The sequence below is a fragment of the Aythya fuligula genome, chromosome 3, assembly GCF_009819795.1.
Source record: "Aythya fuligula isolate bAytFul2 chromosome 3, bAytFul2.pri, whole genome shotgun sequence".
Classification (NCBI taxonomy): domain Eukaryota; kingdom Metazoa; phylum Chordata; class Aves; order Anseriformes; family Anatidae; genus Aythya; species Aythya fuligula.
In genome coordinates, this window is record NC_045561.1 from 90,560,475 (window position 1) to 90,586,722 (window position 26,248).

Here is a 26,248-nt window from a genome sequence, read left to right on the forward strand (position 1 = left end):
TACATGAGTAAATGGTAAAGCTAGAATGTATCTTAATTGATCTACTATAATGGCATATAGATAAATGTAAAAGCATAATAAAATAAACTGGGGATAACCAATAAGAATATCTTGTTTAATTTTTAAACAAATCTTTTATGAGAACATGACAGTCATTTTAACTCAATGCCAGCAAAGCAAACAAAGCATAAGGCAGCACAAATAATGAGAAATAAAATAGTTAAAACTAGGAAATATTACACTGAAAGAGTTGGCATATGATAGTTATGAAATATTGTTTGTTATTGATAAAATGCAATGCCATTTCTAAGAATTATATGAAAAGGAAAAAAAATAATAAGACGTTTTTGACACAATGAAAAAGACAAATAATATAAGCTGGGTTTTAGGTGATAGGAATGGAAAGACAAAAAGACTTTCCAGAAGAAAGGAAAATTAATCTTAAGGAAACAGTGTTAAAACAAGAACAGTAAAAGTATTACTTATTGATTTTATACTATGAAATAGTCCTTATATTAAAGGCCATACAACCTACAGCACAGATGTTTCTAATTTATATGGGAGGATATTAAACATACAGGGGGAGATGAAAACCTTTACCAGGGTGGAACAGCATGTGCATTAAAAAAGGACCATATGTAAACATACTTGTCTGCAATGCACTTCTGGATTGTAGAATCACAGAAAAGATAGTGCTAATGAGCAACTTTTTTTTTTTTTTTACTTTTTTTTTTTTTTCCTTAAGGAATTATGATTTTAATTTCATTGAGTGAAGCCAGAATTGTTCTGTGTAAAAGTTTAATAGGTTGGATAATAAATTGTCACAATGTTATTAGACAGTGCTCTTTCAAAAATTATTTATTATGAAATCTTTCAATGATTTAAGGTCCTATATATTCAAACATATGAAATTATATAAAACAATGTGTTATTGCCTAATCTAGCAGTTAGGCAGTTTAAGTATTAAAGAGAACTGGAAAGATTAATTTCAACATGTATGAAGAAGTTCTCCAGATAGAGGCAATTTTTATTGTCATTAGATAAGATTTTAGTCTGTTTGATGTATTATCAACAGTCACAAACTGATACAAAAGACATTCCAAATAGATATAAATTAAATGTTTTCACTGTACAGACAATCAAGAACTAGAGCAGGTTGGCCAGAGATGTTATGCAGAGTCCAGACTTAGAAGTTTTCAAGACTCAACTGAAAAATATCCTGAGCAACCTGGTTGGATCTCATACATAACTTTTTTATTGAAATAAAGCTATTAATGAAGAATTTTGTGTTCTTATTGAATAAGATAATGTTCTTTAAAAAATATTACTGTGATTCCTAAATATTATTTTTCCACTTCCCTTGCTTATCCATGTGTTTATATCCTTTATATATTGTTCTTATATCCTCAATGCTTGAATCAAAACTTCCCTCGGTCGTTCTTGTCTAAAACTGTCAGACAACAGTGTGACTTAAAGGCATTTAATTAAGAGATGTACCAGGACTCAAATGTATAGTTTATACAAAACACACAGATTAATTAACTATTCCCCAAAGTTGCCTAGTTATAGAAAGGAGCACAGGATAGTATATATAGCAATGTAAACAGAAAACATACTGAGCATGTTTCAGTGTCAACTAGCTTAAGCTCATTGTTAAGCCTCTAAAAATTTGAGGATTTTTTCTATAGCTATACTTTCATTGCTAGTAGGCGATCATAAACGTGCAATGCAATATAGAAGCAATAAATATACAAATATAATATATACAAATAAATATACATAAATATATAATGTATATACATATAAAATATATAAATTTTTATAACAAAATTGTTTTATAACTAATATAATATAATATAATATAATATAATATAATATAATATAATATAATATAATATAATATAATATAATATAATATAATATATAAATGCAATAATATATAAGATTGTTAAATATCAGGGCCTTCTAAACTTACCAACATGAATAAGGGGTACAATCATATTAAATACTTATCACAAAGATGGATTGTAACTAGAATTGCCTTGTTCATCTTTGGCTGAATATAACTTAAATCATTAGATAGCTGTGCAAAAAATGGGTTCCTTCCCATGAGATGCTGTCCTTCCCAAACTGATCCTATGGGGGCTTCCCACAGGCAGCAGCTCTTCAAGAACTGTTCCCACATGGCTCCATACCATGGGGTCCATCCGTCAGGAGCAAACTGCTCCAGCACGGGTCCCCACGGGTGGCAGCTCACCCCATACCCCTGCTCCTGCGTGGGCTCCTCTCCACAGGCTGCAGCTCTGGCCCAGGGCCTGCTCCTGCAGGGGCTCTCCATGGGCCGCAGCCTCCTCCAGGCCACATCCACCTGCTCCACCGGGGGCTCCTCCACAGGGGGGCTGCAGCATGGAGATCTGCTCCATGTGGGACCCACGCGCTGCAGGGGGACAGCCTGCTCTACCAGAGGCCTCTCCACAGGCTGCAGGGACAATTGTGCTGTGTGCCTGGAGCAACTCCTGGCTTCCTTCTGCACTGACCTTGGGGTCTGGAGGGCTGCTTCTATCTCAGATTCTTATTCCTCTCTCCCAGCTGCTATTATGCAGCAGATTTTCCCCTTTCTTAAACGTTCTCCCAGAGGCATAACCAGCATTGCCCCATGGTTTGGCTCTTGCCAACAGTGGGTCCCTTTTGGAGCCAACCCTTTGGAGTGTATCAAGCATGGCATTGCTATTCAGTCAAGGGAAGTGATTGTCCTACTCTACTCTGTGCTGGTGCAGCCTCACCTGAAGTACTGTGTGCAGCCTGGAAAAGAGGAGGCTGAAGGGAGATCTTATTGTGGTTTACAGCTTCCTCACAAGGGGGAGTGGATGGGCAGGCGCCAGTCTATTCTCTTTAGTGACCAGCGATAGGACCAAATGGAATGGTGTCAACCTGCGACAAGAAAGGTTCAGGCTGGATATCATGAAGAAGTTCTTCACTGAGAGTATTGTCGCACACTGGAACAGACTCCCCAGGGCATGGCACCAAGCCTGTCGGAGTTTAAGAAGCATTTGGACTATGCTCCTACTCATATGGTTTGAAATTTTGGATGGATCTGCAGGGTGCCAGGAGTTGGACTCCATGATCCTTATGGGTCCCTTCCAACTTGGGATATTCCTTGATTTTGTGCAATATGTTCTCCCAGGGGCATAAGCTGCATCACTCCCTGGCCTGTCTCTGGCCAACAGTGGGTCGGTCCCTTTTGGAGCCAGCTGGAGCTGACTCTGATCTGACATGGGGCAGCTGCTAGGCTCTGTTCACAGAAGCCACCCCTGCAGCCCCCCTGCTACCAAACCCTTGCCAAGTAAACCCAATATAGCCTTCACAAAACCTTTATATAAATAAGTATTTTTTTATGAAGCATTGAATTACAATGCAACAACTATCCCCAAAACAGAAATAAGAGAATCAAAGCAAACCTAATGTTTCTTTTCTGTTGGTTGTATAAACCAACCAAAACAACACCTGGAATATTTTTCATGTTGAAAAATAATTGCACTAAATAAGATATCCTGATAAATGGAATATCTTCATCAAATGGGAATTACACTGGAAGTAAGGAGAAATTAAGGATCATATTAATAATTACACTGATTGTAAACTAGTTAGCTGAGCTGACACAATATTTATTCCAGCTGTGATTATTCACAGTTAAGACCAGGTATAAAAACAAACAAACTAATAAACAAACAAACAAACAAACAAACAGAAAAAAATGACTATGTACCATGATTTCTTGAGAAATATGGAGAAAGTAGTGGTTGGGTCTTTCACAGTTTATATTTATTTTACACTGTTGTTACTCAACAGATATAAAAGATTAGGCGTTTGGGGCAAAAGATAGACAGGGCCCAGGGCTTAAGAGTCCTGTGAATAATCAAGAAATAAATGTGGACTGAATTTTACTGCTGTATTGACAAGTGAAAATTAATCTTTATTGTTATTAAGAGCATAGACTATATTTTCACTGTAAGTAGAAAAGCAATTAAATGTTTCGTATCAGCTGAATCACAATGGTTAATAGCAGCAGAAGGATGAGTTTCCCCCAATGCTGTCCATAGATTATGATTTTATAACAAAACAGGACCATTAACAAATATAACAAAATAAGACCATTGCACTTTCACACATTTGCACTGTGTAAGCGAAAGCAGTTTGTTTGGCCCTATGCATTTAATAATAAGGAACCAACAATGTCGTGTAACTATTGAAATAAGTTCTTTTCCTGCATCTCAGGAAGAAGTTCAAGGAATGGGTAAACCAGCTGAGTTTGAATTATTTTTTAACAAAAATCAGCTAAAAGCAAGCCTGTGCTCAAGTTTAAGTCACTTTTCAAGGATTCAGAAATTCCCCAAACATCATTTTTTCTGTCTTCATTATCTAATAAGGAACTGGCCTTTTGAGATAAGGAGGATGGCTGTAGAAAGATTCCATAAAAGTTCAGCCAGCCAGCTCAGCACTGTGTATTTCTGAGGTACATAACTTATAACAAAAATTTTTAACCTGTTTGTTAATGCGAATAAGATCAGACACACATTCTCCACATGCTGTATAATTTTTTGTGGCATCCTCAGCAGCTGTTTCCAAAATTCCACCGTGAATTTCTGGCACTTCTTGATGGTTATTTTTCACCCTTCAATACCTTTCTTCCTCTACTACCAAACACTCAACAAAATTGAACATTCTTAACTACCCTTTCTCAGGTGTAATTAAATATTAATAAAATGCCATTATTTTATAAAATCTGATTACACGAGAGGTGGCACCTGTTTGAGCTATGCAAAAATCAAGTTCCTTCCCACCCCCATAATGAGATATTCATAGAGAGAATTTTACTTCATTGGAAGCCAGAGGAATATTATTCTCTTTCACGTAGTTTCTGCTTTCCCCCAAATGTCTACCTGAAAAATGAAAAAATAACATCTTTAATTATTTAATTCAATTAATTGAAGTTATGCTTTTTTTTTCTGTCCAGGCCCTTAATAACTTTACCTGAAATCAGAGATTCACATGAATGAGTATCTTATATTGGAGATGAAGTATCTCATCTCTTAATGTTCCTGGAGTGCTAAAGACCCTGGCCTGAGGTCAGGGGGAAGAACCTCTCTTATAACATCTGTTGGTGTGAAACTTTTAACTCTGGTGTAACGTCTTCGCTTCCCTTCTTTTACAAATACTATATGTCTGTATGTGGATATTTGTTTTATATAAAAAATGAAGGCTCATTATAACAAAAATTCTAGATCTTCCAAGGGTGAGAGAGGAAAGGAACAATACTATTTTCCTAGAGTACTCTTCTGAAGGATCTCTAGGTCTCCTAGAAGTAGTTTGAAGAAAGAATCTGGAAAAAAAGAGAAAGCCCCACAGATAAACTGACCTCTGCATAAACTCCACTATCAGAACATGAAATAAAATGCCTTCTGGGTGACATATGCTAGAGCAACTGAAGAGGTGCAGGAGGTGCCAGGTCATGCACCTGGGATGCGGCAACCCTGGTTATACATACAGGCTGGGTGATGAGATGCTGGAGAGCAGCCCTGTAGAGAGGGATCTGGGGGTCATGGTTGACAGCAAGTTGAATATGAGCCAGCAGTGTGCCCTGGCAGCCAGGAGGGCCAACTGTACCCTGGGGTGCATCAAGCACGTCATTGCTAGTCAGCTGAGGGAAGTGATTGTCTCATTCTGCGCTGGTGCAGCCTCACCTCGAGTACTGTGTGCAGTTCTGGGCACCACAGTACAAAAAGGGCGTAAAACTGTTGGAGTGTCCAGAGGAGGGTGACGAAGATGGTGAAGGGCCTAGAGGGGAAGACGTATGAGGAGTGCCTGAGGTCACTTGGCCTGTTCAGCCTGGAAAAGAGGAGGCTGAGGGGAAACCTCATCGCGGTCTACAGCTTTCTCACGAGAGGGAGTGGAGGGGCAGGTGCTGACCTATGCTCTTTAGTCACCAGTGATAGGACCTGCAGGAATCGTGTCAAGCTGAGGCAGGGGAGGTTTAGGCTAGATATCAGGAAGAGGTTCTTCACTGAGAGGGTTGTCACACTGGAACAAGCTCCCCAGGGAAGTAGTCACTGCACCAAGCCTGTTGGAATTTAAGTGTTTGGACTGTACACTTAGTCACATGGTCTGAATTTTTGGGTAGACCTGTGTGGTGCCAGGAGTTGGACTCAATGACCCTTGTGGGTCCCTTCCAACTTGGGATATTCCTCGATTCTATGATTACAGTGATCACAGTGGGCAGCATACTACAGCTGTACCAGCAGAAGGCTTAGGCACCTTTGTGGATCCCTTATCTATTCAGATTTGGGACCAAACCGATGAGCCATTTCAGCAGCCATTGAGAACCAACACTGCAATAATGACTCATATACCATAAGCAGGATGTGGGGGAATGAATACTTCCACTCATGTATGATTCCAATGCTAATATCCTCCTACTTAGATACTTGATGTTTTATCCTATTTTGCCTCACTCTGAGAAAACAAACAAACAAACAAAAAAACACACAAACAAACAAAAAAAAACACATACACACACACAAAAGGAGGTTCTCTTCCTAATATTACTTACATTGGTGCTTTTTGTGTGTCTTGCCAGTGTATTGGCTTTACGCCAATAAGCAATGCTGTTTGTGACTCTGGGAGAGCAGATTTAAGAAAAAAAGGAAAAGGGGAAAAAACAAACAAACAAACAAACAACAACAAAAAAAAAACTGCTGTGCAACTGCAGCTGGGAGAGCGAGGAGTGAGAATCAGCCCTGCAGACCCCAAGATCAGTGCAAAACGAGGGCAGAAGGTGCTCCAAGCATGCAGCACAAGTTCCCCTGTGGCCTGTGGAGAGGCCCCTAGTGGAGCAGGCTGTCCGCCTGCAGCCCATGGGTCCCACATGGAGCAGATCTCCACGCTGCAACCCGTGAAGCTGTTTGCTCCTGATGGATGGACCCTGTGGTAGTGACATACAAGACCCAAATAAATGTGTACAAAGTTTCTACCTTACATTTCCATTTTATATTTTTATTTGTGGTGGTGGTAGTTTGTTGTTTGTTTTTGTTTTATTTTGTTCTTAATACACATATATGTTTTAATATCTAGTGTCTCTGTGCACCTGGATGGACAGGAAAATTTTGCCAATTTGCTGAAAATGCATGTTTGATTTACCCAAATATTTGCTCTGATGGAGCAACTTGCATTGATATGAGCCAACTGGGAGAGCAACCTGTGTTTCAGTGTTTGTGTCCTCATGGTTCCACAGGTAAGGCATATACATGTCACGTAGAATTCTGTAGTTTTATTAACTTTCAAGTATTGAAGCATAGGTATGCTGCATTTTCAAAAATAAGGAATAGAGAAGTGTTTGGTGCAGTAATCATATCTCTGTATTTTCTGTCCTTTGATGCTTACAAAATCTAAATTAAACTTACAGATTACATTTGAACCTTCCATACAAGGGTAAGAACAGACCTTGAACAGGTTTCAGCTCCAGTTGGAGACACTAAGTGTGTGTGTATACATGTGAATTATAGATCTAACTAGTGGAAAGACTGGGAGTTTGTTAGCTCTATATCAGCCTATATTTGTTCAGATAACTTTAGTTAGCAAAGAGCTGCATTCTGCCATATATTTCAATTCCTTGATGGACACTCAATGAATTACACAAGTCAGTTTGGGGTGGGATTAACCGATTCACTTTGACTTTAGAAGTCTAATGTACTGTGAGACCTAGTAAACAAATTTTCCAGGCTCCATGTATACTCAGTGGGTAAGAATTTTCAGAGGGGAATAAAGACCACCTGTATTAGATAGCTGTTAGTAGTTGAAACACTTCCTTCAGGAGTGTTTTTCTTTCTACTGGATATAAAGGAAGCCTAGAAAAATAGCTTAGATTAACCACCTTGGGTTTTGGCTGGCAAGGAAAACAATTTCAATATTTTCCTCCAGCCTTACCCTCTAAATAGAACCTCAGACTGAAGCAGATTCTACAATACTTTAGAAATATTTGGTGAAGGAGAGCACTGAAAGAGAGGTATTGCATGTGATTCACTCCAATTTTAGGTAAAATTAAGGAAACATATATTAGCTGTATACATATAAACTTAAATATAAGTGCCAAAAAAAGAAAGTGCCGAAAGAAAGAAAGTGCCGAAAGAAAGAAAGAAAGAAAGAAAGAAAGAAAGAAAGAAAGAAAGAAAGAAAGAAAGAAAGAAAGAAAGAAAGAAGTAGAAACAATATTTACTACATAAATAAAGTAAAATTAGTCTAAATAAATTCTAGTAATATACATATGAAACAGATTTCAAATATACTGCCATTGAAACAGAACCTCAGTAATAACTATCAACCTGCCTTTTCACTTCCACCTTGTCACTTGTATGATTTGCTATTGTTATGATTTTTGGCATAACAACCAAAATTATGGATTTGTTAATAGCAGTACTGTTTCACCAGAACACATCAAGGCTTTTGAAGTGGTAGTAAGGCTTCTACTTAAAAATATAGAACCCCAACAAAAGTTTGTCAGACAGTATTAAACCATAATAAATGTATGCAATCAAAACAGTTCAGCCTTACTAAACACTGAGTTACAACTGTGTTCAAGTGAAAGTGTCTTCAGTGTTGAGTCCCATCCTACCTTCAGGTCAATATTCTTTCCTTTGTGGGATCTGAATTTAAGAGATTCTTTGTATTGTAATATTTATTTTATTTTATTTTATTTTTTGCTTTTAAATAATGTCACTTTTTCAATATTGTTCTTTAGCATTTTTATTATGTTTATCATTTCATTTGTATGCCTGAGAAGGAAAGAGGGAAAGACCATTTATTGATTATTTTGTCATGTTTACTCAACTTAGAATTACATAACATCTGCAACCACACAGGCTGTTGCAGTTTCACATCTAATTGTTCTAATATATGTCTATGACTATAAATTATAAACACTACAGCAGTAGCCTTTGCATTAACATCTAAATCGTATTTGGGGTAGGTTTGTCTTTGGAAAAACAAAGTATGAAATGCAGTAGTTAGACTTAAAAAATGTCAAAAGCAAAGTCAAAAAAAAAGTTAAAATCATTTCATTTTAGTGTTATATTCTTTAATGAAACCTCTGTAGAAACTTAGTATATACAAACAAATGTGATTTTAAAAGTACTTCTTTATTTCTGTTTATATATAAAACACATTTCAGATAATTGACTTAGAAAAAAAAATGTGTTTGGTTTAAAGGCTAAAAGGGTAGAAAAAAAATGTTATAAAATACAGTTATTTTGGTGAATAGATGTTATGACTTTTGTATTTGATTTCCTTGAACAGTTAGCTCCATATTTTTCCTTATGATTTATTCTCTTCTCTGAAAGTGGATAAAAACCTTTGTTATCTACAAAGTACATGTAAGCAACACAGCTTATGACATTGAAATGAAACAATCCTTGTCAGCGATTTCTCAAGTTTTGCAGAGTAGACCAATTGTCCTTGAAGAAGCTTCCTCTAATTAATTACTAACTTTCCTTGTGTATAGAGCAATCATATTGGCAGGAATTGATTGGGCATGTTAGACACTTAATTTAGTTAGTAGAAAAATCCTTTAATTAAAATAATCTTTCTGCTGCTAAAATGAACTGCACCCTAAGCAAACTCACAGATCAGAATTTAAAGTACTCCTTCAATAACATACCTACTTCTCATATTCAAACTTTCTTTTTGGAAGACTCTTTAAAAGCATTCACAGATTTATCCACAATTTATTGTTTCTCCTTCTCTCATTGTTCTATTGAGCTAAGGCAGGGTTACTAATTTCCACAGGTATATTGAAAACATATACACAGACATGAATGAAATTTGCACTACTGAACTATGTAGGTGGTTTGAGACAGCCTTCTGTAGAAAGAATCATTCATGCCATAATAGCTAATCATATAATCATAGAATAATTAAGATTGGAAAAGACTTCCAAGGTCATCTGGTCCAGCTGTCTCCCTGCCACCCCTATTACCCACTAAAACATGTCCTTAAGTACCACATCCAATGTCCAAGAGAAGAAGAAATGAAATATAAAAATTCCTAAATCTTTCATTTCACAATCCAGTTAAGATACTGCTTATACTAGTGAATAAAACAATGATATGACCTGATCTAACTGGTTCTCTCTGGTCGTATACACATTTTAAAATTCTTTTATTCTCTATAATAGAATGGCTATACCCAAAACTGCTTATTAAGAGTCTTAATGAAGCTAACAAATTGTGCTCTTTTTAAAGAAAAGAGCGAAAAACTAATTGTTTAAGAGGATACAGGAACCCACCTGGAAGTGTTCTAACCATTTAACAGACTTTTCCCTGGCATTTTTTAATTTACTGGTGTAGATTTAGCCCTATAGAAGGCCTTAATGATACACATATAGGGGCATTGTCTTTCTCCAACACAATGAACAGGTTAAGAAGCAGAGACTGAAAAAGACCATCTCAGGATAACTGAGGGTCTGACGGTCCTCAAAATCACAGCAGATATTGGATACTGTGACCAAGTCCCTGCTATGAAATAATTACATTTTACTTTTTCTCAGTTCAAGAAATTGTCCAGAACATTTGGATAAGGTCTCTATTTCATGTGATGTTCAGTGGAAGGTTTTTATAAGTCTCAAAACCTTCAAATGGATATAAAGAACTATAACATTTCTTCCCCAGCTCTATTCCCTGAGCTAAAGGTGAGCTGGTAGAAGAATTTTCGTAGCATCATGGGAGGTTCCTACATTACAGAAGTGTAACTGGAATTACACTGAAGTATATGTCTCAGCTCCAAATGCTGTCATTTTTTTTGTCATTTTAAGCTTTGTTCACTGCACTTTAGGTGTTATTACTGCTGTCACCTTTAAAAGAGAAATTGTTGGTGCACAGAGATTCCAAAGACTGAACTTTGAAATCAAGACTACAAATTGAAATAATGGAATATAAGAAAACATTTGCTAAGTATTAATAAAGAATTCACTCAGAATACCTTTCTTAAATGAAGAAAATCAGAACTGACTCCTTTGCAGAAGATTCAGTTTTCTGTTTAAGATTTTTCAGTGATAACAGGCAGAGCAAAAATAATAACCACTGTAAATCAATCTCTAGTACTCTTCAACAGATGTCTAGAAATGTTTCCTCCTATTTGCAATGCCCTTTAGAATAGGATGTGGCTGAATAATATTAGCTACAGTGAAAGGTAAATGGTTTTAAGGTAGGGCATGGGTTTTTACAAAGATCTTTTACCTAAGAAGATATCAAGCTGAATTATTTGAGAGCATTGAAACAGTGGTATTACAACTCCATCTGAAGCTAACTGTACTAACTCCACTGTACTAACTGAAAAAAAAAGGGTAGGGCAGTAAACAGTTCAAAAATAAAAGGAAGACATTAAACCAGGCTGTCATACTTTGAGGCAGATAAACTCTAGAGTACTAAGAGAGGAATGATGTCTGATGTACCATACTTGTGGGAACTCCATGCAGACTGGGACCTAAAGGCAGGTTAAGTCAATACTTTTTCTCAGGCCTTGATTTCCATAAGAAATACTGAGCCTACTGAAATTTTTATGCTGGAAACATTTTTTTTTTTTTGTCCTTTGCAGCAATTGCACAAAAAAAAAAAAACTTAAAATGTTCTGATATTTCAACAGGAAACATCATATCAGTATTTAAGTTCTGGCTGTTTTTAAAATGAAACAAAACACTCCCAGTGGACATGTATGTTTATGAATATGTTCATAGTTTCTACTATTTCAGTTTTCTATTTAAGTCAGTGCACAGTGAATGCATTTGGCCTTCATGAATAAGAAAGAACTTCGAAAGATTGTCCATTGTGAAGGTATATTTTACATGTTTAGTTTAATGATGCTGTAGTTTGTTGAAAAGCTTGTATATAATATTAATGTCTATGGATTTCTAAGTAAATAATTCAATAAGATAGCCTATTGAAAGAGATGCTTAAAATGTGTCCTTAAACTTGACATATAAAATATTCTGGCTACATCTGTTCATGAACTCCAAATAGTACTTCCAACCCTCTCTGTAAAACTTTTTTTTTTTTTTCTTTTTGTTAAATCAAAGTACAATACTCATTAACCTTTTATTTTCTGGACCTGTTAGGTTAAAAAGAACTCAGTGCACTATTCATTCTCATTATTCTTATTACCCAGCATATAGGTCTGTTGTAAGTGATGAAGGAAACTAAGAGGTTGCAGCTTTCTTTAACCGTACAGAGACAGCTGAAGAAATAGTGTACTTCCATGTATCTGTACATCACCAGAAAAAAAAAAAAAAAAAATCATCAATAAGAAACAGAAACAGAAACTGGAGGGCTGAATTGATAAGCTCAACCAGACACAGCATTTCAGATCTTACCAAGGTTCAGAAATTTTCAGCAGCATTATAAAGTCACTTATCACACTGATGGTCTTAAAACATAAAAACCGTGTATTGTGGATGTAAATATTGCATGTTTAGTAAGAGAAAATGGATTGGAGAGCTGAACAATGGTATGACATAGACCTAGTTTTGCTTACACAGCTGATCTTCGTACTTCTATCTTATTTCATTAAAAGGCACCAGTCTTAAACCTTTTGTTCTCTGAAATCTTTCTGTATATTGGAAGAACACAGGATGGGGCTTAAGGTTTTTGAAGAATTTATCATAATAGGTAGAAAACATGATTAAACAAAACCCAATCTACCATAGTATTCTTATATCAGCCTGAATATCCCCTTTCTTCTTTAAAACACTGATAACCATGCTTAACCATGCTATCACTCCTAAGACACAATGTACCACACCATTTTCTAACATAGTCCATTATACTTCTTCTGAACCTAGGTTTATGCTAATATACAAACTAATTATTCAAGGCTTTCTTATGCTACTTCTCAAGCTTTGTATTCAGTTATTGTTCCTTCTAAAAAAGAAAAAAAAAAAAAAAAGTTTTGTTTGAATACTGTACATGGTGCTACAACAATATGACAGACCGAAGGCATGGTTTCATATTGATGATGATATTTTTCCTCTGACATAAACACTCATCATATTTTTAACCCACTTTATGTTGTAAAATTGCATACAGCAAACTTCTGTACTTTGGTCTTTAACAATATTATTTATATATATATTATAAACTTTATTCATTATATATTTATTATAGTCATTATATATTTAATATATTTATTATATAAATATTTATTATTTATTTATATTATAAATTATATGTACAATATTATTTATATACTTAGAAATGTAAAAAAAAAAAAAAGGAAACATTAACAATGAAAATAATAAAACAAAAAATCTATTTGCCATGCTTAGCAAATTCGCCATGATTATGTTAAAGTTTAGATTTCCTTAATCTATGAAACTGGGACAGCATTTAGTGAATGTGTGTTTTCATTTTGGTTGCTCTCACTTATTGAGTCATATGTGTCTCTACGTTAAAAAGGTTATGTTGCTTTCAAAAAAAAGCAACATAGTAGTAGCTCTCTAGAATACTGCTCCACTGTATGGTGTAAATGTGCCTTATATCCTTCACCTAATCATGTTTAGTAAATTATGAGTTCTGATTCCAGAATTGTTATCTCCAACCCAAGGAAATTATTGGTTCTGAGTAGCTAATGGAACCTGTTCCCTTTAAGTCTTGATTAGAAGAACTATATCCTTAAAAATTTTTAATATTACATTTTTCTTGGGCTAACTTTCTGTAATGTCTTCCTCTCAGAAAAATAAGAATTACTTTTAAAGTATGTTCATGTTAAACTCAAGTATTGAAAGAAAGACAATTTCAATGCTATGCTATAAAGTTTTGTAAACCATTTCAACTTTTTGCAAGATTCTTTGAAAAAAAAAAAAAAAAAAAAAAAAAAAGTTTTAAAAACACCAGCTTCTAAACATAGAGTTCAAATATTTAAAATAATTTTTCACTGCTCCTGTGGATTTCACAATCTAGCACCTATTCTTTATTAAGAATTAATTTCAGGAGATAAATTGAAAAATATTTCATAAGGAAAGAGTTTTAAGACTCAATATGTTTGCTTCATTCTCTCTGTAAAACTATTTTTTCTCTCCGCATAAACTATCACTCAAGTAGGAAGAGCTCTACTGAGCTTTTAAAACCCCTAAGGTCTATATGATACTACGTAATGCCAGATGCTGGGCAAAATATATATATATATATGTATATATATAATAATAAAAATAAAATAAAAAATATGTAAAAAAACAGGAGAAGGCTTTCCTTGAACCTATCACCCCACCACCACACTGAGATTTAATCTCTATAAAGACAGTCTGTTTGCTTCATCCTTGTTATTTCTTCCCTTTCAAAATATTATCTCTTACTATTCTTTCTACTTCTGTTCTGGCTTTCTGTACAGACCTATTGCCTTTTATTTTCATCCATTTGTTTTATTCCCACAATAAATTATTTTGAAACAATTTAAAAAATAGAGACAGAGATATTCTTGCTGACAGTGTTTTAAAAGATGTTTGAGATGGTCAATACTTTCTACCTAAGTAACATTCAGTAAACAAATTCTTAGATGAAAAGTCTCAAAAAGCAATTAAGAAAGAAATATTGATGATTCAGTAGGTGATACTATCCTTTCCAAGCCCTTGTGAAACACCATCCTGAAAAGGAGGTAGAGGAAATTGTGGAAATAAAGAAAGGAAAATATTAAAATGTTTCAGTTTTAAGTATAAAAATAATATTCACAGATTAAATTTAAAATACCACTATAGAAAAATATGTGCATTCTGAAGTCAAGTGTCATTTCAGAAGGTGGTATTATTCATTACTTTTTGTAAAGTATTCTTAAATACTTCTTATGTTCTGAGAAGCATACATAATAGATGCATTGTCTCAACTGGTAGCTCACATGTAACAGTCAGCATTTAGTAGTATGCATCCTACACTGACCGTCTATGACTTACACTATTTAAGTATTTTTTTAATTAAATATTGGGATAGAAGTAGAGATAATCAATAACTTAACTAATTCAGTATGATGTATCTTTAGCAATTTAAAAGTAAGAATTTAGTCTACAGGTTTTTTCAATTCTATGTATAGTCAGTGGAGTTTATCTAGTTGTAAGCACCCACAACTCACAAAACAATTATTTTCACCTATATTATAAATTTCTCCTCAAATGGGATGAATTACATCCTCCTGTTTTTAATGCTTAGCTGTAGAGGGAGTCTAGACAACTATGTTTTATCAGTACACCATTATATTTTGTTCTGAAAGGACTGAAAAACAATGTGCATTTGTCTTAAATACCTATTTTCATATTTATAATTACTGGTTTATTATAGACAGATTTCTCATGAAGCCTATAGTAAAATTTTTGAACTCTAATAAAACCAAGTAATTTAAACTTGGTTGTTCAACTCAGTGAGTTACAGTCAGGCAGACATTTTTACCATCTACACATGTAAATTGTCAGATCAGTTCTTTTTTCCTGCGTTTTTTATTGTTGTTGTTGCTGTTCTTTTTTCATTTGCAAAATCTACTTTATTTGGAAAAGCACAACAATTAATTGCTATGATTAGATTTATCTAAAAATACATTTACTACACAGTTCAACACAATTTCCAATTAGGAATTATTCAGAACCAGTGAAAAACTGTTTTCCAAATTCTAGTGGGTCCAATAAAGTTTACTGTAAATGAATTTAATGACCGTCAAAAGAATTAAATGTAGAGTTTCTGGGAGTGGAATAAATCAAGCCTCATTTTAAGTGCCTACATTGTAACTGTCTTTATCAATCTTGTTGCTCTGTGTTATCCGCAGATTATGTGGAAAGAAATGAGCATTTTAAAGATTCCAATCATCTGATCTAGTTTGGATGTAAAGTTCAGGATAAGACAAATCACATTCTAAAAGTTAGGATTTCATGTCCTGTAAATGCAATAGCATGGATATAAAGGCCCACACTTCAGCAGGTCTGAGTATCAATCTCAAGTGTTCATGCTTTTTCAAATAACATTTTTATTTATTTATTTATTTAAAGTTCTTAGGGGAAGAATAGTAAATTTGAATGAATCACTCTCTTGCTTCTACCTTCAAATATCATCAAAACATCTGCTTTCTTATGTTCCTAGTATCAGCAATATGCAAAGTAGAAATAACTGGATCTGTTGCTTCTGTCAGGGAACTTGCTTTGTTCAGGGTTAAATTAAACCTTTAATATGTCATTAGCAGCAATGGCTGAAAGTAAAACTGAATGTTACACCTGAGATGAGTTCTTATCAGCTCTAGGTCTGTATTTATTTAGCTTACCACTGGTGAGTTGTGTTTTGCTCTGGAGTCTCCAGTGCCAAGTCTGTGCCCCATTTGCCTTCATTCCATACCTGTGGAACTCCATGCTACATTCTGTTATTCCATTTCTCAAGGTCTCTGCTATCATACCATGCCTATATTTCTGTAAAGCATTGCATTAGGGAAGGTTTTCTCTAAGTACATTTGTAGCAAAAGAAAATTCAGGAAAAATCTGGACTCACTGCTGAATGGGACAGGGGGATCCAATAAGAAGTAAATTGCTTTTTATACCTCAGTTTTTACTGTTGTATCCTTCTGGTTCCTTGAGACCAGTAGCAGTATCCACAGTAAAAGAAAACACTTTTAGGGAGTACAGAAGCACATCAGACATATAGAGGTCCTGTGTTTGTGCCCCCTGCATCTTGTCCTGTCACTGGACACCACTGAAAAGGGAAAGTACAGGCTATTACCTCAGTCCCTAGTAAAGTTATGGACCAAGTCCACCTGGAAGGCACTTCCAAGCACATGAAAGCAAGATGATTTCCACGGGTCTTTTCCAATCTACATGATTGGAAATGATTCTATCATTCCAAATGATTGGAACGATTCTATCATTCTTCATTATTTCCAAAAGGCGGACTGTTGTAAAGCATCAGAAATTTTCACTCTTACTTGTTATTAGCATGAACATGTAGTATGTACAGCAGTATATAGTTTCTTAACTTTTAAATAATTAATCCATGTAAATACTTGGCTGTAACCAGTACTTTTCCTTTCCATTTTCCTAAATACTTTGAAAATTGTTTAGCATTCCCCATTTCTTTGTTGTTAATTTTAAGTATGAGATTTCTTGTGGTCATATTTTATTTATCTGATATCTTGGGCATAAAATTTGTAATTAATCAATTTCACTGTAAGAATATACACTTCAGTAAAAACTGTGTAAGGATTTATTTTTTTTTAAATAAACAGTACAGCAATAAACTCTGTAATCAAATTATTTCCCTCCCTCTTATGTTGTAATTTCTTCATTTTTTTCCTTTGTTCCTTGTACCTTCTGAACTTATTTCTGATGGAAGAAAAACATTCTTAATTGCACACAAAAATCTTATTTGAGTTATATAAGTATTGCAGTTCTCAATTATTCAGCCCTCACTCACTATGAAGTGATAATTAGGCATTAAAAGCTAAGTGGATTACTGTGGAGATCTCTCCTGACATCCATTTAGCACTTAATCAGATCTTAATACCATAAATTATGCATTTCTCAGCAGTATTAAGATTCTAAAAAATTTTATAACAGTTTGGAGTTACTGCATTTCCGTGACCTCATTGTGACAGTGAAAAGTTGTAAAGTTTGCTTAAAGGATTCAGCCTTTATAAGGATTTCAGATTTATACCAAAATAATTCTTAAGCCAGTTTGATCTGTACTAATTTTTATTCATAAGGGGTTTTTGGACAATACAATTCCACCTTTATGAATAAATACGAAAACTGGATCCAAAATCTTTATTAAATGGAGCTGAAGTTTATTGCCACCTTTTTCCAATGTTGCTTTCCTTACCCTATTTTTAATAAATAAATAATTAAAAACTAAAAAGAAAAAGAAAAATCTAGGAGACCGCATAACTTCCTAGATGCATTCAGCTGATTTCCTAATTAAAATTCTATTTTTTTTTACCTTTCTTTTTGCCAATCATATCACAAAGTCACATCTCATAACTCTTATTCTAGCTCATAGCATTGCTTTCTAAAACTATTAATCACAACAGTATCGGATGCATTTAGTTACTGTTAGTGTCAGTACAATGTGAGCAAATTGGAATCTTGTAAATGTAAGGTCAAGTTGTCCACAGTTGTCCATGTAATGTTACACATTGCATTATGTAACAGCTATAAACAACAAGAAGTGTCTAATTTCCCACTGTCTGTATTTTTAAAATTTTCTAGCATTCATAAATAAATATTTTTAAGTCTTTCTAACTCAGTAAGCTTTACAACAGTAAAATATGCTCTTGACTGTTGAGAAATTGTTATATACTGGGCTATTTTTAGCTGAGGAGCAATCGGCAAAATAAACATTAAGTCTGATTGGTATGTTGGTCAACCTTTCTGAACATATTGCACGTGTGCTGTACCACCTGTTGCATAAGGAAGAGATTTATGGCCAGTAAATCACAGCAATGTGGCCTTAATATTCCTGTTAACATTTACGGAAGTCAGTAAAAAGCAAACTTTAACTCTTAGTTTGATACTCTATTCCAGTTTATTAAAAGATATAATGTATATTTCTGAAAACTTAAATATTTTTGGTTAGGAATGGAGTAATGTGACTGAAGTTAACAGAAATGCTTTGCTGAAACAGAGACTCCATCCCTTACCGTATTTTATCCCACTAGTTCATGTTCTCTTGAGGTCTCTAGCTTAGATTCAAAGGAGAAATGACTAAAAATCAAAAAGCATTAAAAAAGTCATTATATATATACATATATATATATACTTTTTTGCCATATGAAGAATTTAAGAGAATACTAACATTTTACATACCATTTAACAGAACATATTGCCTGATTAAAAAAATATATTCCAGTTTCTTGTACATCTCTCCAATATGTTTCTTCTGTTCAGCTCTTTTGCTTTTTCTGCTTAAGCCACTGTAATCAGTAATTGATTACAAACAAGTAGGTGGTAAACCTGAGTAATCTTACTGTTATTTTCCTTACTGAAGTTTTCCTTTTTGAAACTGTTCAGAACTTCTCCATTTTTTTCTAGATTTTTCCATAGTAAAAACTGTTTCACTTTTTCATTTATGCATTTTTTATCTTTTCTAAAATGAAACAAATAAAAAATAAAAAATAAATAAAAATAAAACTTTCTGCCATAGGAATAGGAAACTAAAAATAAGTTAAAAATGTCATGGAAAAAATATCACTCCAATAACAAGAACAAATCTCAAGAACCCTTATATAGGACTCATTATATTGGTTTTCATACCAAAACAAAATAGGGAGAAAATATTCCTCCTCTCCCCTTCCCTTCCCTCCCCTTCCCTTCCTTTTCCTTCCTTTCCCTTTTTTTTCCCTCTCTTTTTTTTTTTTTCAAATCTACTGGCTTTTCAGTTCATTGTCTTCCTTATAGACTCTTTTCACCTTGCCAGAAATACATTTCTCTCCTGTACAGTGTTTTTAGAACTACCAAACTACCCAATTACAAGTTCAGTTTCTTTCTGCTGAGCTAATATCTTCAGCTAAATAAGCAAATAATTGTCCAGCAGAATGGCACTAAAGGTAACCTCAGACAAATGTAACTAGCTTTTTCCTAGCCAAACTAAAGCACAGAAAAGACATTAAAAATTATATGTATAATAGAATAAAAAGTCTTGACTAGAGATCAGGATTTTTTTATCAGCAGTAAAATGTAGAAGAAAGTGCAAAAGTATTACCTTTATTTCAGATGATTATTTCCAGTGAAAAAATCTCTTCATCTCCCCGTCCCCATTTGAATCCCAATCTAAAATTGTTTCTTAATATTGATAGGGATCTCTCTGCATGAGAAAATTTATGACCTTTTCCTTAAGACTGTAAGGCTTCATATGAAGGCTTAAGGCTTCATATTATTAAAGCAGTCTGGAACCTTACATAAGGTTTACAAATTCTAAACAAACAGAAGGGCTATTTTGCTATTTAAAGCAATGGCTATTTTACTAATATTACTTATATAGTTTATTTAGTTATTTATGGTTTTGTTTGTTTGTTTATTTTTAAATACACCATATTAATTCTTAACCTCATTAAGATTTTTTTTTCCAACCCCAGGAGAATTCTGCAAGGTGCAAATTGATAACTGTAATTCCAATTCGTGTGAAAATGGAGGAACATGTGTGGACTATGAAGACCATTTTAAGTGCACCTGCCCCATAGGTGAATCATTGTATTATTTTTTTTTTTAATTTTATTTTATTTTCTGAACAGAACAAGAAAATCCCATCCAAATATTTAACTTGAAAAATAGAAAACATAAAAATTAAATTAATAAACAGTAATATATCTCAATGTATGAAATTAATATTTTAATGAAGAATAGAACTTTTTCACTTTGATTAGGAAACAAAAATGCCAAATTAGTAGAGTGATATTAACTGCTAACACCACGAATAGACACAATCTCAGTATTGTGAATGAACTGTGATTGACCATTCTCTTTGTGGTGTAGGTTTTGAAGGTGAAAGATGTGAACTGGATATTGACGCCTGCATATTCTACAATATAAGCTGTGGCCCAGGAGCATTGTGTGTGAATAAATCTCATGGATTTAATTACACATGTTTATCACCATGTGTTGGAAACACAAAGGTAGGATAAAGTGATATATTCCCTCTAGTGTTTTGGGGAAATCAAGCAAGTTATTTGAAGAGCATTGTGCCAACAATGGCTTATTTCCCAGGGCTTTCCTAAACACAGGACATATACTCATTCTCAATATATTCTAATTCTAATAATATACCCTAACCTTCCTCTTTCCTGTGTAACATGTGAATGCAAAAGTGCATGATGTGACTAGCCTAGCCGCTGTCAGACAAACAGCCTGAGCTCTTCCTACCTTACTCTTTATATGTTTATTTGTTATTGAGTTATAGTTATCCTTCTGTTGCCTACTTTCTGTTATGCTGTTACACTTGTAAGAACTGGATGCAAAATTTGCTTGAAATGTCCTGATGTGTTTAAAAGTTATTAGAGAGAAGGCTGATGATGCACCAATGCACAGAAAGAATAACAAAAGCTGCATTTCCACAGAAAATGAGCAGAGACAATAATCAACCAAAGAAAACCAAACAAGCAAACAAAAAATAAAGACTAACTCTGCAAGGAATATGAAAAATGTAATTAGAAAACAAGCAAAATTATTGGAAATTAATTTTAAGTGCTCATATAATATAGTAATTAATTTCATTTTAGTACATTATTTTATAAATCATTGAATTAGATACTGAAAATACTTAGGCCAAAATAGCATCCATTGTGGACCCAGATGTCTTAAGAACTTTGCTTACCGTGTCCTTCTCACGGTCTCCTTTAGTGATGCTTTTAGTTAAATTCTTGGTTTGTGTAACATTCGTTCACATCAGGGTGGAGTACAGACCCAGGTCCTTGAGTTACTAAGATTTTGGTATGGGATAATGTAAAATACTGTAGTACCTTTTAATTCTGAAAGTTATTTTTAAAGCTGTATACATAATGCCATATATCCATTCCAAACAGCTGCTCTAACATGATAACCAGTGTTTCAAAGGTTTAATCAAGTCTTTTATTGAAATATATTCACCATAAAAATATACCATGCAGAGCAAGCAATGTATTTACAAAGAAGCAATCAACATTTATGTCACCTTGAAGTCCATGGGTACCCACTCACCAAAGACTAAGAAATGTAGTATTGAAATACATGTACATACTGCTTTACAGGTTTATATTTAAATTGTTCAGCATCTGGTAAATTTTAAGATTTTTATGATTTAAAGTGCCATACTGAGTGCAAATTTATTGCACATGGCATAACACTATAATGATGTAATAATCATTATGGCTAGTCAGAATGGGAAGTAATAGTGTGCCAAGGATGCTGATAAGAGCTACTAAAACATTGTACTGTAATATTTGCTTAAAAGCTCGCAAACATTTAGTTTATTTATACAAACACGACACAGACCATCATCAATCTCATGTGGAGTATATATATACATGTATCTATATATATTTATGAAATTACTCTATGGGGAACTTAATTTTGTCATAATGTCAATAATTAGCAGACTTTCTAATGGGAAAGCAACTAAAAACTAAAATAAAGGAGTGATATATTTGGCTTTTTACTTGTTTTCTCAGCCTATCATAAAAGTAATATCATTTGCTTATTGGAAAAAATAATGGTCTTATTCAGGCAAATGAATATTTGAATACTCTTTGAAGTAGTGTATGTAACGATGTGAGATCAAAGTTTTCCATTATTAAATAAATTACATAATTCATTCAGCATTTAATCCTTTATATATTCTTTGTGGCTAGAACATTAGTATATGTTTTTCATTCTTCCTTCATTTGTTTTCCCTCTCCGATGGTACCTTAGGCATAGTGAACAGTTTTGACACAGTTTGTGCATTCAGGACAATAGACTAAAAAGAATGTTAATGTTTTTAATGTTATCTTAAAGTCTAAAAGGTAAAGTTAAGTTACTGCTGTTCTTTTATTTTTTTATAAACATATAATGATACCAACATGATTTTTTTTTCCCCTGGCATAACATTTAAAGCGTTAAGGCTATTTTTCTTTAAAATAAGCATACAAAAATAATAAAAATGAACATACTAAAATAAGGAATGTCTTCCTTTAAGTTTCAAACTCTAATCTTTGTAACCAGGAAGAAGCCTAACTGCCATGTGCCTAGAATTATGAAGGACCTCAAAATAAATCAGATTTCTGTCATCTTTAAATTAATGACTTCCAACAAGACAGTATTTATGACATCAAAAGAAATAAAGAAGAATTCTTGTCCCATTAGGATATAGGATGTATGCTACAAAATATAACATTTCTATTGACAGCAATTATTAGAGAATTGGTAAGAGCAAGGTGAGTAATAAGTTTATTGCAACATGCTAGGCCTATACGGAATACGCAGGAGAGGGAGCCTTCCTGCACTTTACAATAAAGCTATAGGATGCATCTAATGCCTCAGAGAAAGAAACTTAGTTCCATTTTGTGTGCATTAGATTAATTCAGCTTAATGGTGAGCGGAGAGGCAGGTGCTGATCTCTGCTCTCTAGTGACCAGTGACAGGACCCAAGCTTGAAGCTGCTACAGGGAAGGTCCAGGTTGGAAAAGGTTCTTCACCCAGAGGGTGGTCAGGTGCTGGAACAGGCTCCCCAGGAAAGTGGTCATGGCACCGAGCCTGCCAGAGTTCAAGAAATTAAGTGCTTTCAAACACATGATCTGATTTTTATTTTTTTTATTTTTTTTTGGCTTGGATGGTCTTGTGAGGAGCCAGGAGTCGGACTCAATGATCCTTGTTGGTCTCTTTCAATTCGGATATTCTATGATAAGACATAGCTAGTGTTATCTGTAGTATTTTTCAATCATATCAAAGTAATTGTCAAAGCTGTTAGCCCAATCTCCTGCTTTAGTATAGTGGCCAATTAGTGAATTGTCTGTGCTTTTTTGATTTTCAACTTAAATTTAGTTTCTCACTTTCTGCAAGCTAATAGCTGTCATAACTCAAGATTATTCATTTATTCAGTGGAGGTCAGCATGATATCCACAGGACAGGACTGCTATTCATTGCTTGGGGTTCCACCCCCACAAAATTGTTTCTGTCAAAAAAAAGGCTGTGGCAAACTTTTTAAATCTTCAGGCAGCCATACCCTTATCCGCAGAGACACAGTGATAAAGAGATTTTGGTAAGACCTTAACATTTGTATAGGTAAAAAAAAACCTGTCCAGTCTTGCAACAGAACTGATCATAACCATATTTTTAAAGTGATATCTACATAAGTGCTTCATTGGCTGTGAAGACTGAATTAATACTCATGTCTTAATAATACTTCTGTTAATAAAAAGAGAAAGTAGTATTCTGCCAGAAGGATATTTCTGTTTATATAGTGTTTCTTACTCTTACCCTGGAATATTTTTTAGTGAGATAAGGTATTGATAAAGGTTATTCCCTGCACTCATCATATATTGTACTTTGTACACACAATTGAACTGCTGCATGTACACACAGTATAAGAAAGAAATCAGACTTCCTAGTAAGCATTGTTACTTAGTGTAACCTCAGTATTGGGGTGTCAGTTGCCAGGAACATAAAACATTAGTATTTCATGCCAAATTTAAAGTATAGCATTCTCACTGCTCTGTGTCTACATCAGTAAGTAGTGTAGCAGTAGTGTAGCAGTAGAGAAAATCAATGGAGAGAAACAGTTTTTGTTGAAAGTTGACTGGATTGACTGGATGATGATTACTGTTTGGAACATGTTAGGCATGTTCCCAAAATGCATCTTTTGTTTAGTTTCATACAAAAAGAAGCTGGCCTGTGGTCTGTGCAATTGCTCAGCAATGTCAGAAATTTGCAGAAATAGTGATAACTGGGAAATTCACTTCAAAATCTCACATCTGTGACCCAAAAATTCACAAAAGAGGAGGCATCCTGAGATTATTTTACTGACATAAATCCTATGGCTCAATTCTATTACTTCCCTCAAAGCATTCCAAAGTGCTAGCAAGCTTAAAAAATAATTGGTTCCACTAGTATTGTGGAGGTTGAAATTTGAGAAGTACGGGAACTTGGAGAAATTAGCCAATGGTTATTGTTTTATAAAATGAATCATAGGAGTTAAAAACACTTTTTCCCAATCTTTTTCAGTTTTAAAATGTAAACAGGGACACTTTGTAGTCATCAGCTTGGATTATTAAAGATAATTCCTTTATGATTTAAGATCTGAACCATTTCAGAAAGCTTCTCTTAATACCTGGTTTACATCCTTAGGTACTAATTTATTTTAGTCTGTTCTTAAGAATTTAGCAGTTCTGATAGCAGCATTTTGAGCAATCCTCACTGGATCTGTACATTCTTCCCCTCCAGGATGATGTCAGTACCTTGGCAAGACTGAAGATGGACATTAAATCCTGTTTCTCCGATTTATATCCTATCTTCCAGGCTTTTGTGTATTTTTTGTTTGTTTGTTTGTTTGTTTGTTTTAAATGCTATTGGCAGACAGATAATTTTTTTTTTCTTATTCCTTTTTAGATCATATTATTTGACAGTTGCAAGCTGAAGTCTGTGCAGTAGCTGATAAATTAGAAATAAACTGCATGCATGTGCAGTTCATCTTGATGTGTGTGTCTTTATCTAAGTACAACTTCCAAGAATTAAAAGTGAACCTTAATTTTCTATTTTCTTCCTAAATGATTTATGTTTAAAAAAACAAATTTAATATTTTAACATAGCCTAGATAAAATTCATAAAGATAATCTTTAGGATTTAAAAACACTGTTTGTGTTAACAACAATTGTGTTAATGATTTTGTGATTTGATTCTGCTCTTTACCTTCTTACAAGCCCCAGTCCTGAAACAGACCTAGAAAACTCAGCACATGATTTGTACAATCATGTTTTTATTATGGACGAAATGTCAGAATTCATTTAATCCACACATAAGTAGAAATTTCTCAGAATTAAGCCCATGGGAGCTGAATGTGCTCACTTCATAGTTAAATTTTGCTTAGCCTATCTTTCACATGTGGTGAAAGTAAATATTAATGTTATCCCTGACCAGGTATATGCAAACATCAATGGGTAGAATAGCTTGGCTGAAGATTATTAGGCAATTACAACTGTGTTACTTTTTCTTGAGTGTAAGTTTCTTTGGCTTTTTTTTTTTTTTTTTTTTGAGCTTTGAGTAAATACTACTCTTTAGCACAAAATCCTGCAGCAATGCTTAAGTAAAAAAAGACACATAAAAATACAAATAAAATAAAATAACATTCCAAGACTGTACACACAGTAGCTTTCTTTGCATTTATCTTTAGCTGTGCACCTCTTCAAGATATCCTATTTAAACAGAATCCCAAGTTAAGCCTAAAATTCAGTACTGAGAGCATAGCAAAAAAAGTTAAGCCTAAAATTCAGTACTGAGAGCATAGCAAAAATATCTCAATTTTAAGGTCAATTTAAAACTTAATCAAAGACAAATGAGTATTAGACGATTTCTGGCAAGAACTGTTATTATTACAAATCTTAACGATATTTTAAAGAGATTCAAACTCAATCAAACTGAAGTACTAGTACATTAGCTCATCTTCTATACACCATTTTCTTTAGGAACCAATTGATTAGAAAGAGAGATCTTAATTGCTTTGAAATGAAAGTGTAGCTATCCATTTCTACACCA

The 26,248-nt window shown here is 34.0% G+C and overlaps 1 protein-coding gene across 1 annotated transcript in view; it reads left to right on the top strand.

Annotated features, from left to right (window-relative positions):
* The window catches only part of EYS (eyes shut homolog), an 836,985-nt gene that overhangs the window by 78,978 nt on the left and 731,759 nt on the right, over nt 1-26,248 (top strand). Inside the window, exons 6-8 of the mRNA XM_032185496.1 lie at nt 7,129-7,288; nt 20,125-20,229; nt 20,522-20,661. Coding sequence (XP_032041387.1) covers nt 7,129-7,288; nt 20,125-20,229; nt 20,522-20,661 — 405 coding nt within the window. The remainder of the gene's footprint in view (nt 1-7,128; nt 7,289-20,124; nt 20,230-20,521; nt 20,662-26,248) is intronic.